General features: G+C 40.1%; 1 protein-coding gene across 2 annotated transcripts in view; it reads right to left on the reverse strand.

The window, feature by feature from the left end:
- The window catches only part of cacna1bb (calcium channel, voltage-dependent, N type, alpha 1B subunit, b), a 176,178-nt gene that overhangs the window by 67,756 nt on the left and 94,144 nt on the right, over nucleotides 1–14,278 (reverse strand). For both annotated transcript variants that reach the window (XM_086052699.1, XM_086052698.1), the window contains exons 12-18: nucleotides 12,206–12,427; nucleotides 12,000–12,112; nucleotides 11,751–11,863; nucleotides 10,332–10,463; nucleotides 1,881–1,953; nucleotides 1,424–1,541; nucleotides 20–87 (exon numbers count right to left, since the gene is read on the reverse strand). In XM_086052699.1, coding sequence (XP_085908825.1) covers nucleotides 20–87; nucleotides 1,424–1,541; nucleotides 1,881–1,953; nucleotides 10,332–10,463; nucleotides 11,751–11,863; nucleotides 12,000–12,112; nucleotides 12,206–12,427 — 839 coding nt within the window. The remainder of the gene's footprint in view (nucleotides 1–19; nucleotides 88–1,423; nucleotides 1,542–1,880; nucleotides 1,954–10,331; nucleotides 10,464–11,750; nucleotides 11,864–11,999; nucleotides 12,113–12,205; nucleotides 12,428–14,278) is intronic.

Consider the following 14,278-nt stretch of genomic DNA (forward strand, 5'->3'; position numbering starts at 1 on the left):
ATGGAATGCTTGAACTTACCTTTGTTAGCTCCTGTGCATTTGCAAGATTATCAACAGCAATAGCCAAGAAGACATTCAGTAGGGTGTCTGAGGAGCAACGCAACTCAGGAGAAACAATGTACTTACTATGCCACGATTACACTCAAAGATATTTTGGGAGGGCATATTCAACAGTGTAACCATCAGACAAAATAAAAATGGGAGGAGTGTTGCCCAAAGAAACAGATACGGTAGACACACTCAAGTGGGAATTTGATCCATTAGTCCAAAAGAGTATTTGTGAGGTTGGAGCACATTGATCTGAAGAGGATCTTGGCTCTCAATCTCAAAGGTGCTTGATAGTGCAGAGATCAGTCAAGTTTTTCTATAGCACACTCCAACCATGCTTGTATGGACCTTGCTTTGTGCAGTGGGTCACAGCTGTGCTGGAATGCAAAATACACTGAATGCTCCCCACAAAGAAGCATAGGATTGTCTAAAATCCCTTGGTAGTATGAAAAGTTAAAATTCAGGGGGGCTAATGAAACACTAGCGAGAAAAGTATTTGAACACTTTGGAATTAAATCAATTCTGCATGAATTTGCATGAAATGTGTTCTGATCAGCTAAGTCACAACAAATAAACACAGTCTTCATAAATGAATACCTCAAAAACTATTGTATCCATGCATGTTTTGAACGCAACATGTAAATGTCACAGTGCAGGGTGGGAAAGCATTTGAATTTTTCCATTTAAGTGACTGATCATTTTTGACAGTGATACGCTCAACCAAATGTTTCTACCAGTTGCAGATCAGACCTTTACCAGGGCGAGGAGGCACCATTTCTCTTTGTGGAACAGTTTCAATTCAGCAATATTTTAGCTGCCTCTTGGTGTCACGCCAGTCATTTTGAGATCAGGACTGTGACTTGGCCACTCTAGACGGCACATTTCTTCTGTTACTGCCATTCTGTCGTTGATTTACTTCAGTTCCTTGGGTCGCTTATATATATACTTATATATATAAGTTCTTATTTTATAGGATAGGGCAGCTTTAACCAACACCTCCAATCTCATCAAATCGATTATCTAGGTTGACTGACACCTGACGCTGATTGGCTCATGAGCCTCAGGGCTCACATTCTTTTCCCACCCTGCATTGTGATGTTTACATGAAATGTTGAATAAAAACATTGCTTTGTTGTATTAGGTTAAGAAGGCTGTGTTCTCTATTGTTGGGACTCCCATTTTATGACCAATTTAGGCAGAGTAAGAAACCAATTTCATTTGTGATCCATTAAAGCATCATAAAATGTTCACCTTTCAAACTTGATCTTGGCTTTTTACTAATTAACTAAACTAATGTTTGTTTACTAAGGAATTGCTCCAACAAAAATCATTAGACCAAAATGATAGTAATACTGTTTTTCTATTGAGAGGATACAGTTTCCAAAAAGTGTAAGGACAATGAAGTAGACAGAAGAGAACATTCCACGGCGAACACCTCCTTGTGACTCGATGCCATGGTACATCACAGCATTCCAGTCCTCCCCAGTTAAAATCTGAGTGAGTCAAGAGAATTCCAATGACAGGTTTGTTAGAGTACTGCACGGAACTTAAATTAGCTCGCAGTATAAAGGGTTGTGAACACAGACTAATTAAGGGATTATAAGTGAGCTTGTCAAGAGGCAAAAAGGTACACAGAGCAGTAATTTCTTCTTATTAACGACTGATAATAATCTTACAGCTTCCGTGAAGTCAAGTTTTTCTCATTTTGAAGATGAACCGTATGTGTGTGTGGGTGTGTGGGTGTGTGGGTGTGGGTGTGTGTGGGGGTGTGTGTGTGTGTGTGTGTGCGTGTGTGTGTGTGTGCGTTAACTCTTATATTTGGGCTGCCCCACCTGAAACACAGTGAGGATGGCTGCTGGGAAGGTATCGAAGTTTGTTGTTGGCGTTTCATCCTCAAAGTTAAATCTAAATGAAAGCAAAAAGAGAGCAAGTATCATGAAGGAGCAACTCAAATAGCATCTCACTATGGAGTGTGCAAATATCTGCCAAGACCAAACAAACAATCAACTGAAACATGCTTTAAACATTCCTCAAGTCTTAGGGAAATCTAGTACGCTCTGAGTTGTGCCAGCAAACATACAGTGAATGCAAACAAATGAGCGAGATGACATAATCTAAACATGCAATATCTCGGCAGATTGGCAATTGTACCAAATGAATGAATAACGAGGTGGGCGTATGCAAATAACAAGTACTGTACTACTACTTCGGGAAACAAAAACCCACAATTATTAATAACTATTCACACAAAAAGCCCCTCAAGGCATAGTACTGGGTCATACTTCAAACTACATAAGGCTCAAATAGCAGTTTGCATTTTGAACCTCATCAAAACACAAATAATAATAACAAAACAGAAAATCACAGATTTCAAATTTTATTTTTTTATTTTTTGATAACTGAACAGTGGAGACTGTCCCAAAAAGCTTTGCTGGGCTACTTATGGACTATATGCATGGAGTGATGTGACGTATTTCTAGTAAAACCTCACAGGGCAGCGCATCTTCCGGTCATGCCGAGCACCATTGTTTTGAAGCCCTTTTACTTCAGAGAATTTCTATCAATTGTCAACGTTTTGGATATTTTTCACTACTGTCTCGTGTCTCTTTATAGACCATGGCCATTGAAGCCTCGCCGCAAAAATAGACTATAGACGATTATAGACTATATTTAAACAGAAAGGGTGACTCAGTGCGCCATGGAAGCCCGTTCATAGCCTGGTTGATCAACTCATATCTATCCCCCAGGCAACTACAACTCATTATTGTTTCTTGCTGTGCTCGCCCTTCCGCAAAAAATAGACTAATGACGGACTACAGACGAATAACGGATACCGACTATGCTTAGTCTGTCTATTTTAAAATTTTACCCGTCATTCGTCAACCGTCAGCAAAACGGGCGTCCGTCAGTGACGGATAGACAGACCGGTCCGTCACATAGGTGGAATGCCCAGCTCTGGTAGTTATATAGCACCAAAGTCTGTTCTCTGCATTTTTTTCCCCACTGATGTATTAATGTAGCCGTCAACCACACAAGGGCGCCATTTGTTCAACTATAACTACTAGCCTTAATTTTGACAGCCAGGCTTTAAACAAAGGAGCGGTCCCTGTTCCTTTTGAGTCGATTAACGAGTTCAGGCAAGATTTACATTGACGCGGAAGTGCTGCGTGCATATAGTCCATATCAAAGTGAGACTCCGCATTAGCTAGCTATAGCAAATTTAGAAACGAGATTCGGCTGGCTGCTACTAACTGCTAAACGTTGCGATTTGGCTCCTAAATCAGTAATCACAGCCTCGATTGTGGCAAATAAACTACATGCATCGTTCTCATGCAGGGATTACAATGAGCAAATAAAAGAAGGAAAGTCGGAGAAGCCATGCTAATTGCTAAGATAACTTAATGTTATGTTGTGAAAGACCAGAATTGAGTGCTTGGGTAGGTGAGTAGAATTTTCACAGAAGTCTCACTCGAACCGCGCAAAGCCAAGTATATCCATCTTAGTTAGACCAGCAAATTAGCAGGCAATTTAATTAGTGTCTGGAGAGAAAATGATACAAAATAATGCTACACACACATTGAAACATAAAATGATTGTAATGGCGTCTCATACGTAGACTGGGAGGAGTGGCCCAGAAGATTAAAAGTATATATAGTATATATAAACATTGAGGGAACAGAAAATGGATGGATATAGTATATTGAATGCATATAATATTAGAAATGTGATTTGTTTTCAAAATCTGACTGTTCCCGAGTTTTGATTTTGACTTTTGTTTTCTGCACAATAAATGTTGACCAAATTACATTGCAGGAGAGCTCACCTTTTTATTTTCATTTTTGTAATCACTTTTCATAAACAGTATTTTGTGTCTCTTATTTAAATTGATATCTACATTTGTGCAAAAATATGTAGGCTACTTTGCTTCCGTTTACATTTGATAATTTTGGATAGCAGCACTACTGGATGCATTTCTTATATGATATCGGTCTGTTTAATGCAATGTATAACTGACAATATATGGTGGTACTATGTATCATTAGCATGATATGAAAAGTCCTATATTGCGATAGACATTTTTTTTTCATATCGCCCAGCACTACACAGTCGTATGATTCAATACGTGTGTTGGGGATGAAAAGAAGTGAGGAGAGGATGTGGCGCACTTTGTTACCGCAAGACAACTTGGCCCATTAGCACCAAATGGCAGCCTGCTTCTTCCTCTCAAGAAAATCATGTCATAAATGCATGTCTGGATGTGTGTGGGCGCACATATTATATACATGTAAATTACTGTACATTCTGTCTCTTTTTTGTACATACTAGAAAGCACAGTGCATTGACAAACTTACAGAACAGTGGTAAATCTACAATAACCCAGTAAAGCTCAACCATGATCAGCCAGCCACACAGCTTTTGCTCGCATGTGCACTGTACATGCATCACATGAAGGAAATGAGGGGAAAGAGGGTGGTGGAGGAGTGAATTAGAGAAGAGTGGGGAGGGGCATCTACTGTAATTCAATAAGCTTTGCCTCCCTTGGTATGGCATTATGTTGTCTCTCTGCATGCTCGTCTCCGTTCACCATTGTCCCCCTCTGTCAGATCACGACGTCCTTCATCACACTCACATCTTTGGTCCATTTCTTCCCAGCCCTTCCTCGCCTTCCTAACGCTCTCCACCGCTGCCTCTCCTACTATCTTGTGGATTAGCGGGTCCACTGCAGGCGGTTGGCTGCTGTGCTTGTGAGTTCTGACCTCTGTTTACTACGATAATGGGGATTGGGAGTGCTCATCCAAATGGCACCCACAGAGACTTCATTAAATCAATTCAAGAAGTATGGGCCATGTGAGTCCCCGCTAGCAAATACCCTCACCTCGAGATTATACAGGACACGGTGCATATGTGTCTGTGTGTAAAAGTGGGCTGGAGATAAAGGTGGCAATAAAATAAAATAGAAATAAACAGGACTTCCTCAAACAGACCTGACTTTACAAAGTACTTTATCAGTATCTTTAGAGCTTTTATTTTTCTCAAGATTCATGAATTTGGGACTGACAAATTTATGAAAGGTTAAAGAATGCCCTCCCACGCAGAACCAATAAATACAGGAGGAAAGCCTGGATCTTATATAGACTAACAAAACCTTTTGTGGAAAGCGATTTAGTAATGTCAAGTGCAGCAATCAAATAACTACTCTATATATATATATATATATATATATATATATATATATATATATATATATATACACTTTTTTTAAACTTATACTGCAAATTACCGCTGCTCAAAAATAGTCTTTTTCACTCTGTTCTATTTTATATATTTTTTTGGTGTGTGAAGCATTTGAGACCACAGACAAATAAGTGCACAGGCCATAGTGCTATGTCAGCGTAGGCTGAGTTTGGGGAGGTGCAATGCCTTGCTCAAGGACATCTCAGCTGTACACAGCAAAACAATTGGAAAACACACCATCTGAGATATCAAGAAATGACAAGGAGCAAATGCTCACTGGCATGTATACAAGACACATTGGAGGGGAAAAAAAGGCATTTTTAGAGTTTCTCACCATATGATGTCAATACATTGAAATGAGCAAATCACGCAAAATTATTTTATAGTCATCACAGTAAAGGCTGCACATTTCGTCAAAGCTTATCACAAACAGACGTGTTGTCCTTTGAGTCTCAGCAGGGAGACGGTCCACTGCCTCAAGCTGTTTATCTTTTAATTCATAATTTTACCAAGACACATTTGGTGTGTTGTGAGCAAGAACATAATCTCTGAACAAAAAAAATAGCCATTTGCTTTGCTCATATAGCAAAGCATCCTCCTTCCTAAAAGATGCACTATTGTACGTATCATTTAACTAAGCTTAGAGTGATTATTTTGCTTGTGAAAGTTAAAACCAACATTGTATGCAGCCAGTGCAGCAAAAGTGTGTGCTGCTGGCTGAAAGCACTCTGTGGACGTCAGACTCATCTCACACTTGTCCATCACAAGAGACTGTTGGGGTGCTAATGATGGCATAGACTGATATAAGGCTTGGTGCCATGGCAACAGCCTGCTGCTTTCAAGGCAGCCAGACGTGGTGTTTGTGAGGAGAAGTGAATCCAAGTGAAAGGCTGCTTCACACATACTAGCGGTGTGAATACTATACTAACCTAGTAAAAACAGTACGTGGCAACATATACACTAGCAAGTGACTACCTGGCAACAGTGTTGGCAAAAAAAATACTATTTTTCTATCATGTATCTATCAGTCTAAAGTCCTGCTACAAATGTAGATTCATCTCATTTACGGGCTATTAATGAAGAAAATCTCATTTCACTTTACCTCCCTAAAAATTAGATTTATGAACCACACGTTTAAAAGTCATCTTCCAGTCATTGTGTTTTATTATTTTTTATAACAATTTTCACAGTTGGTTACACAAGGTAAGCCAAACGCGTAAATATTAACATGGAGTATTTTCATCAAGGCAGTGGGCTATTGCTCTTAATCTGTTTCCTACTTACAGTACATCACTTAAAAGGATGTTATGCATTATGTTGCTTCTCTAAAAGGTCAGTCTAATGGCACAAAGAAGTATTTGTCTGCCGCTGATGATAACCACCCATGAAAATCAAAACAAAACAAATGAAGAGGTTATAGACGAGAGGCAAAATGCTCTGGGAAAGGCCTGCTATGCATACTGAAAAGGTCTATTGGGTGAGTATGTGAAGATTTTGACAGAAAAACTCTTGATTCTTTCTTCTCTTTTATAGCATGACTAGCCCTTCATATTCAAATTACAAAACCACAACTGTCTTAAAGACTCTTAAATTATTGTCTCAAATTGGTAGTTATGAAAAGAACTAACTAATTTCCAATGGCCAAAAATGACACCAAACGAGACGAAACGTAAGAGAAAAACTTAATGGACGCTTTTTTGGATACAGCGCACATCCCTTGTGCATTCTACGCTTCCAATCTGGCTTGTGTTTCTGCTCACTTAAGCCCATATCCCGCTGAACGGCGAACAATTGCGATATCTGCGTTCACGACAGAATTTAATGTCACAAATGTTCTCAAAATGTGCTCAGACGTTCACCAACAGTTTTACTGATTTTTCTTGTTGCAAGGAAATTTGGAACATGTTTGAAATTCCCTTGCGAAAAGAAAAGTACAGGCCGACGTCTGACAACAGTTTGGCGAACATATGCGACCTTGAACGAACCTTGACGTGAACGTGCCTTTTTCTACCTTTGCCAACAGTCATAAATGTTCACCCCTAAGTGGGGTAGGGGCTTTAAGCCCGTATTGCACTGAGCGGCGAAGGTAGCGAATGTTGCTTTTTCGTCAGTGTTTGTTCAAGGCCGTAAACGTTCGTAAACATTCGCCAATAGTTTTAATGCTTGCACACAGTTTTTCTTTGCCAAAAAATGTTCACCATGTTCTAAAATGTTCGCCAAGAAATGTTGAGCATTTTCATTTCTTGGTAACAACAAAAATAGTTTGCGACCGTTAAAACTGTTGGCAAGCGATCTTTGCGAGTGTTTGCAACCTTGAACGAACCCTGATGGAAAAAAAATAAAATAAAAAAAACATTTGCTACCTTCGCAAACCTTCACGGCTCAGTGAGATACAGGCTTAAATGCAAATATTTGAAAAGTAGGATGGTGAACGTCGGAAGCACAAAGTTAGCTGAGTAACATAACTCAAAGAAACCGACTTGTGACTTTAGGAAGTCATGAATGTTTGGTTTACCATACATCCATGAGGATATTTTAACCTTTTCCTGTAGCTGGCAAAGGTAACCATCCATTCATTTTCGACACCACTCCTCATTGGGAACAGCTCACCAGCCAATCACAGGGCACATGTACTGCAGATGAACAACCGTTAAAAACTATGGACAGTTTAGAGTCTTGTGATTCATTTAACAACCAGTCTTTGTGCCCCGCCTCTCACCCAGCGTCCGCTTCAATAGGCACCAGTTCACCCGTGACCCGATTTATGATTATTTATAGATAATAAACCGGATTTATTTTTTCTTTATGGTATTTTTAGGAGCGCATGCAAACTCCACAAAAGGAAAGGCAGAGATCGGATTTATACGCTGAGTCTCAGAACCATATGACAGTTGTGCATTGTAAGGTTCTGTTGCTGCGGCTGTGAGAACACCCATTTGTTGTGTGGTGGGCTGTTATTGATTTTTACGTTTTGCCATATAATACATTATCAGAGATCCAGTTTTCCTCCTTTACTTAAAGTGGGAATCAACCCAAACATATTTTTTTGAAGAATATGTTCCCAGCAGGCCCACTAGTTGAAACACAGCATTCTGATTAATATTGCGTTTGTGGAATAAGAGTTAAGCAGCAAAATCCACCCCTTCTTAGCCATCTCGTGGGCCGGCCATTTTGTCACTTCTGTCGACTGAAAATGACATCACAACTACTCAGGGCTCAGGTAACGACCAATCACAGCTCAGCTTGAGAAAGCAGGTCAGCCGTGATTGGTCGTTACATGAGCAGTCGTGGTGTCATTTTCAGTTGACAGAAGTGACAAAATGGTCGCCTCCAGAAATGGCTAAAAACAGGTGGATTAACTCTTATTCCACAAACGCAATATTTATCGGAATGCCTTGTTTCAACTAGTGGTCTTGCATAGAACATATTCTTGAAAAAAAGTATGATTGGGTTGACTTCCCTCTTTAAGTACTTATGTTTTGTGTATATTGTTGCAGTATCCCCAGATATCACTGTTTTACCTTCATATAGTATACTGTATGTGGTTTATTTTAATACAAAGCAGCAATGCAATTGGATAATTAACTTGGCTCATAGTGCTGCTAATCCTATTGAAATGCTACAGCATTTTTTTTGTTTTCGACATGTTTCTCACAAAGACTTTTTTCTAATTACAGCAGTGTTCTTCCACTCTGTTATCACCAAGATGATTACCTGTCACATCCACGTTGGCAAAGACATGATTGCCAACAACAAACCTGACCACTTAAATTACACAGAAAGCCAGATTCAAAATCAATCACGTTGATGTTCTTCCTATTTGCTGTATCTCCCTTCTGTGGTAATTGTGTCGTTTGAGAAGAACAGCATAAAACCTTGAAAGTAATCCAAAAAATGCATGTTAGGTTCATTGATGACTCTCAATTGTCTTTTAGTGTGACAGGTAGTTTGTTTATTGGTGCCAACCAGTGCAGGGTGTACCTCGCCTTTTGCTCAAAGTCAGTTGAACTAGATTCCAGCTCACCCGTGAACCCTAATGTGGACAACCAGTATAGAAAATGGATGGTGACTGGACTAGTCACATCTATTCTGATTGTATCTGGTTGATGGAGAGAAGCTCTAACCATCAGAGTGTCTAGGCATTTCTTTGTTGAAGATCACTGAAGTATAACAAATAAGAAACAAATAAATGAAACCTGTCAAACAAGTAATGGGAAAATCATCACCAAAACGCTTCTTCACAAGTCTGACTCAGCACTGTGCAGCTTTTGAGCTGTCACCTTTGGTTTTAAGTGCTTTAGAAACTAGAAAGAAACTGTTGACTTGTTTACAACCGGTCTACCTCATCGTCTGTCAGCTTATAGTTCTTTATTGTTATACTCCATTGAACTAATGATGCCATTCTCTCAACATCAGCAACATCTTTTCAGGATGGAATACTTTTAGGGCCAAATAAAACAACAAGCAGTAAAAACAAAAACAACAACAAAGACAACAACAAAAGGGTATTGGGCTTTTAGGCCAAGGTTTGATTTTACGCATTCTTTCCATCTGAACTACTAATATCACTTGCCATTACTGCAAAAACTTCGACCATTTATTCTATAGCTGTTCAAAACTATAAAAGCAGAATAATATGTGAGTTGAGTATTCAGGGCTAAATGCCAGATGGATTATAAAGTGCTCCCATCATTAGAAAGCATGGGACCCTCGCTGAGATTGATATCAAAGAGCCACAGTCACTGCTGCTACTTTGCCAGCTTCCTGCTGCGCCAACATGTCTGTCACCAGCACCACGCAGGGCCACTGGCTGCACACAAGAAGGGTCAGCTGGAGAAATGGATTGTGGAGATTTTGAGCAGTTGTGTACAGTACAGAGGTGTGTGTGCGTGTGTGTTTGTATTCGTCCATGCAGCAAATAGTGAGCTAATTGGAACTCAAGAGGAGGCACGTACAGTCTGTGAGCATATTAAATCAAGCGCTGGATGGAAATGAGAAGAAAGATCAGTTAGACTGTATGAGTGGGACAGGTTCAAGCTATTACTCACTGTCCTCCGAAGAGCTGCATGCCCAGCAGAGCAAAGACAACGATGAATAGGAAGAGGAGGAAGAGCAAACTGATGATTGACTTCATGGAATTTAGAAGAGAGACCACAAGATTCCTCAGAGAGTTCCAATACCTTATAAATTACAAAACAAGGACAAAAATTACTGAACAAAGCTGTACCTTCAGAATAGAAGAATACAGCTGATAGCTGAACAGAATATCATCCATCATAACTGGCATTTATTGACCAAAAATGGAAGAAAATAGGGTAGGCATAGTATGAATCATTTGCTAAATGCATCAGGTTATTCTCAGCCTACAAAGCACGTTTTTACTGGCCAAAGATGTGATGTGCATAAAAGAATGAAAACAAAATCTAGCATGAATTAATTTACACAAGACATCAAACCTCAAAGTTAACGCAGATGGAAAGGTCAACGTCAAATGACAGCTTTGTAATCTTCACTTCTCTTTGGATGCTGAGATATCTAATTGCAACACGATCATGCTTAAACAGGAAGTCAACCCAAACTTATTTTAAGTTCTTAAGTTCTTACTTAAATTTAAGAAAATATTCTATGCAGGCCCACTAGTTGAAACAAAGCACTCTGATTAATACTGTGTTTGGGGAATATGAGTTAAGCAGCAAAATCCAACCCCTTTTTAGCCATCTCAGGGGGCGGCCATTTTGTCAACTTTTGTCACTTCTGTCGACTGAAAATGACATCACAGTTGCTCAGGGCTCAGATAACAACCAATCATGGCTCAGCTTCAGAAAACAGATGAGCTGTGATGTCATTTTGAGTCGATAGAAGTGACAAAATGGCCACCCCGAGAGGTGGCTAAAAACGGGTGGATTAACTCTTGTTCCACAAACGCCTTGTTTCAACAAGTGGGCCTGCATAGAAGATCCATCCATCCATTATCTATACCGCTTATCCACACAAGGGTCGCGGGGAGTGCTGGAGCCTATCCCAGCTGTCTTCGGGCAGTAGGCGGGGGACACCCTGAACTGGTTGCCAGTCAATCGCAGGGCACACAGAGACAAACAAACACTCGCACTCACAATCACACCTAGTGGCAATTTAGAGTGTCCAATTAACCTACCAAGCATGTTTTTTTTGGAATGTGGGAGGAAACCGGAGTACCCGGAGAAAACCCACACAGGCACAGGGAGAACATGCAAACTCCACACAGGGAGGCCGGAGCCGGGATCGAACCCACGACCTCTGAACTGTGAGGCGGACATGTTAACCAGTCGACAACCGCGCCGCCCTGCATAGAACATATCCTTGAAAAAAATACGTTTGGGTTGACTTCCACTTCAACACAGATTAGGCAACATCATGATACAGTTTGTAACATACTGTGTAATGAGTGTGATGATGATGTCATTTTATCATCGCAGACAGAAACTCACTTTGTGACTTTGAAGATTCTTAGCAGTCTCAGTGCTCTCAACACACTGATGCCAAATGATGCTCCGGGTTTGATCATGTCCCAGATCACCTCAAAAATACTTCCCACGATTACCTAGATGTTAGAAAAGAGGGAATAGGTCCATGGTTCAATGTTCCTTAATTTCACCAAGTGGCTAAGTAAATAAGCACTCTCTGTTAAGACCTTATCATCGATCTGCGCTGGTGTTAGAAAAACAGCATCAATTTACCCCAAAATCAAAGCAGTTAAAGGAGGAGTGGAAATAATTCCTTGGTCCAAGGCCGTACATCTTCAAGGTCATCTCCGTGAGAAACAAACCCAGGAATACAAACTCTGCTGTGTCTGTTACAAACATGGACAATGTAATAAGATAGCTAAAAAGTCTGACAAATGTGCACGGCTTTCATTTGGAGCCATACTTTATGTGTGACTTACACAGGGCCGTGGTAAGCCACGCGGGTTGATCGTAGTGGACTATCGCCACACACAGAGTGTTCAGGCCAACCAGACACAGAACGATCCAATAGAAGCTCTGTGCTTTTACCATCCGCCGGATAAAGAAACGAACCCTCTTCTCCTTACGACGAAAGTAAGACGAGCTGTCCATCTTAGTGCTGCTTTTCACACTCGCCCGACCAAAAGGAGAACCAGGAGTAGCTGAGCAACATGACAAGAGTTAATACAATACTTGAAATTATGCATTCTACCAAAGTGGCAGTGAAATTCAAAAGCTACCCGAAGTACATTGTTTTTTAGTCCCTACGGTTTCCTCTGACTATGTTAACAAGTGGTTTATATTATTGCTGCATGAATACCACAAGCGCAGCACTGTGTACAGGACTTGTTTGATGCCATCCATCTTGTTTAGTCTAATTTGCAAAAATGGAATGGAAATTTGTGAGTCCAAGGTAAGATGACAACACCTTGGGTATGAGGTTCAAAATTTCAAAAGGAGCAAAAAAAGACACCGTAACGGATGTTAAGTACACTACATGCATGTGTAGGTAAGTACTGCATATAGAGTACAAATATAATTTTTTCAACATTTCAACATGCACATCGACGGCATCAGAAGTTTTGCTCTCTCTTCCCGGAACACATCAAAACGCCTTGTCTGTCATGGTAGTAACCAGCTGTGGGGTAGGAGGTCTTTGATATTTAGTTTCCTTCTCAGACTGAGGTTTGCATTATGCATGAATCTTAAAGGGGAGGTCAACCCAAACATATTTTTTCGGCTGCTAAAAGGGCTAAAAATAGGTGGATTAACTCATTCAACAAACGCGATATTAAGCAGAATGCCTTGTTTCAACTAGTAGGCCAGCATAGAACATATTCTGGACAAAAATATGTTTTGGGTTGACTTCCTCTTTAAAGACCCTGGGATGTTGAAACCAATGTATGTGCTGCGGATTGATACGTAAGCATAATCTGGTTTTGACTCACTTCTGCTGGAAAAATAATGAAGTTTCAAGATAAATACTGGACTGATGAAAGACACCCACACCGCCTGTCTACAGGTAAGGGAGTAAAATTAGCTGACTCCCATTGGGTGCCCTACGCCCACCCTACAACACTGCAAAGATTAGTGATTCCAATTCATAATATTGTCATTATTTTGGAGTCATTTCCCGAGTTTGTTTGACTATATCCTTGTCCATTTCGTTCCTTTTCCCTTAGGGCGTCCTCTGGCCCAAGCTGCTGAGCAAAAAGCATAGCTAGTACAACTGACATTTTGCCATGTTTCGTACTGTGCTTTGTTGGATTATGTGACGCGATCAGCAAATACAATTGTGGTGATCTCTGCTGCAGTTTTATATTGACTAAGGATTATTTCAGGTCATCATGTCTGAGGACACTCTCAAAATGGGGAAAACATTAGACAATAATAGTATAAAAGTATTGCAGTTTTCCTTGTATGTGACCTAGGTGGTCAGTGCTCCACCATTATTTTTTTCATACAAATGCACCGCGGTGGTCAGCAGACTTCTCATCACAATAGGGGTGACAAAGGTAGTTATGACTTACTATTTCAAAGTTACAAAAGAAAAAAAAAGGCTGGTGCAATTAAACTAGCAGCTACCTGTTTAAATAGAGCACTTTGGAAACCATGGCTTGATGAGAGACTACATTTTAATATTCACCCTGCAGCATTATCCCTCCACACTCTGCAGGGTACATTTTAATAGTAATAGCACTGAAATAATTTCAATTTTCATGTTTTTACCCAGTTGCAACCCACAGACAATAAATTACGTGTCCTCTGTGTTTCTTACCGTGAAGTCAATTAATTTCCAAATTCATATTCTAATATGCTGCAGGCCTACTCCTGAAAGTATTTTAATCAAACATTCTAATTAAAAAAGGTAATTGTACTTTTTTTTCCCCCTAACGGTGATACCAGATCCAGTTGGTGTTGAAGCATATGTGTGATGCTCACATCTTTGGCAAGAGGGATATTTAACTATGTTTTATAGTGTTGACGTGACATGCCACCTTAACCCTAGATCT

Source organism: Filicampus tigris, chromosome 15 (assembly GCF_054856515.1).
Source record: "Filicampus tigris isolate MCC_2025a chromosome 15, RoL_Ftig_1.0, whole genome shotgun sequence".
NCBI lineage: Eukaryota > Metazoa > Chordata > Actinopteri > Syngnathiformes > Syngnathidae > Filicampus > Filicampus tigris.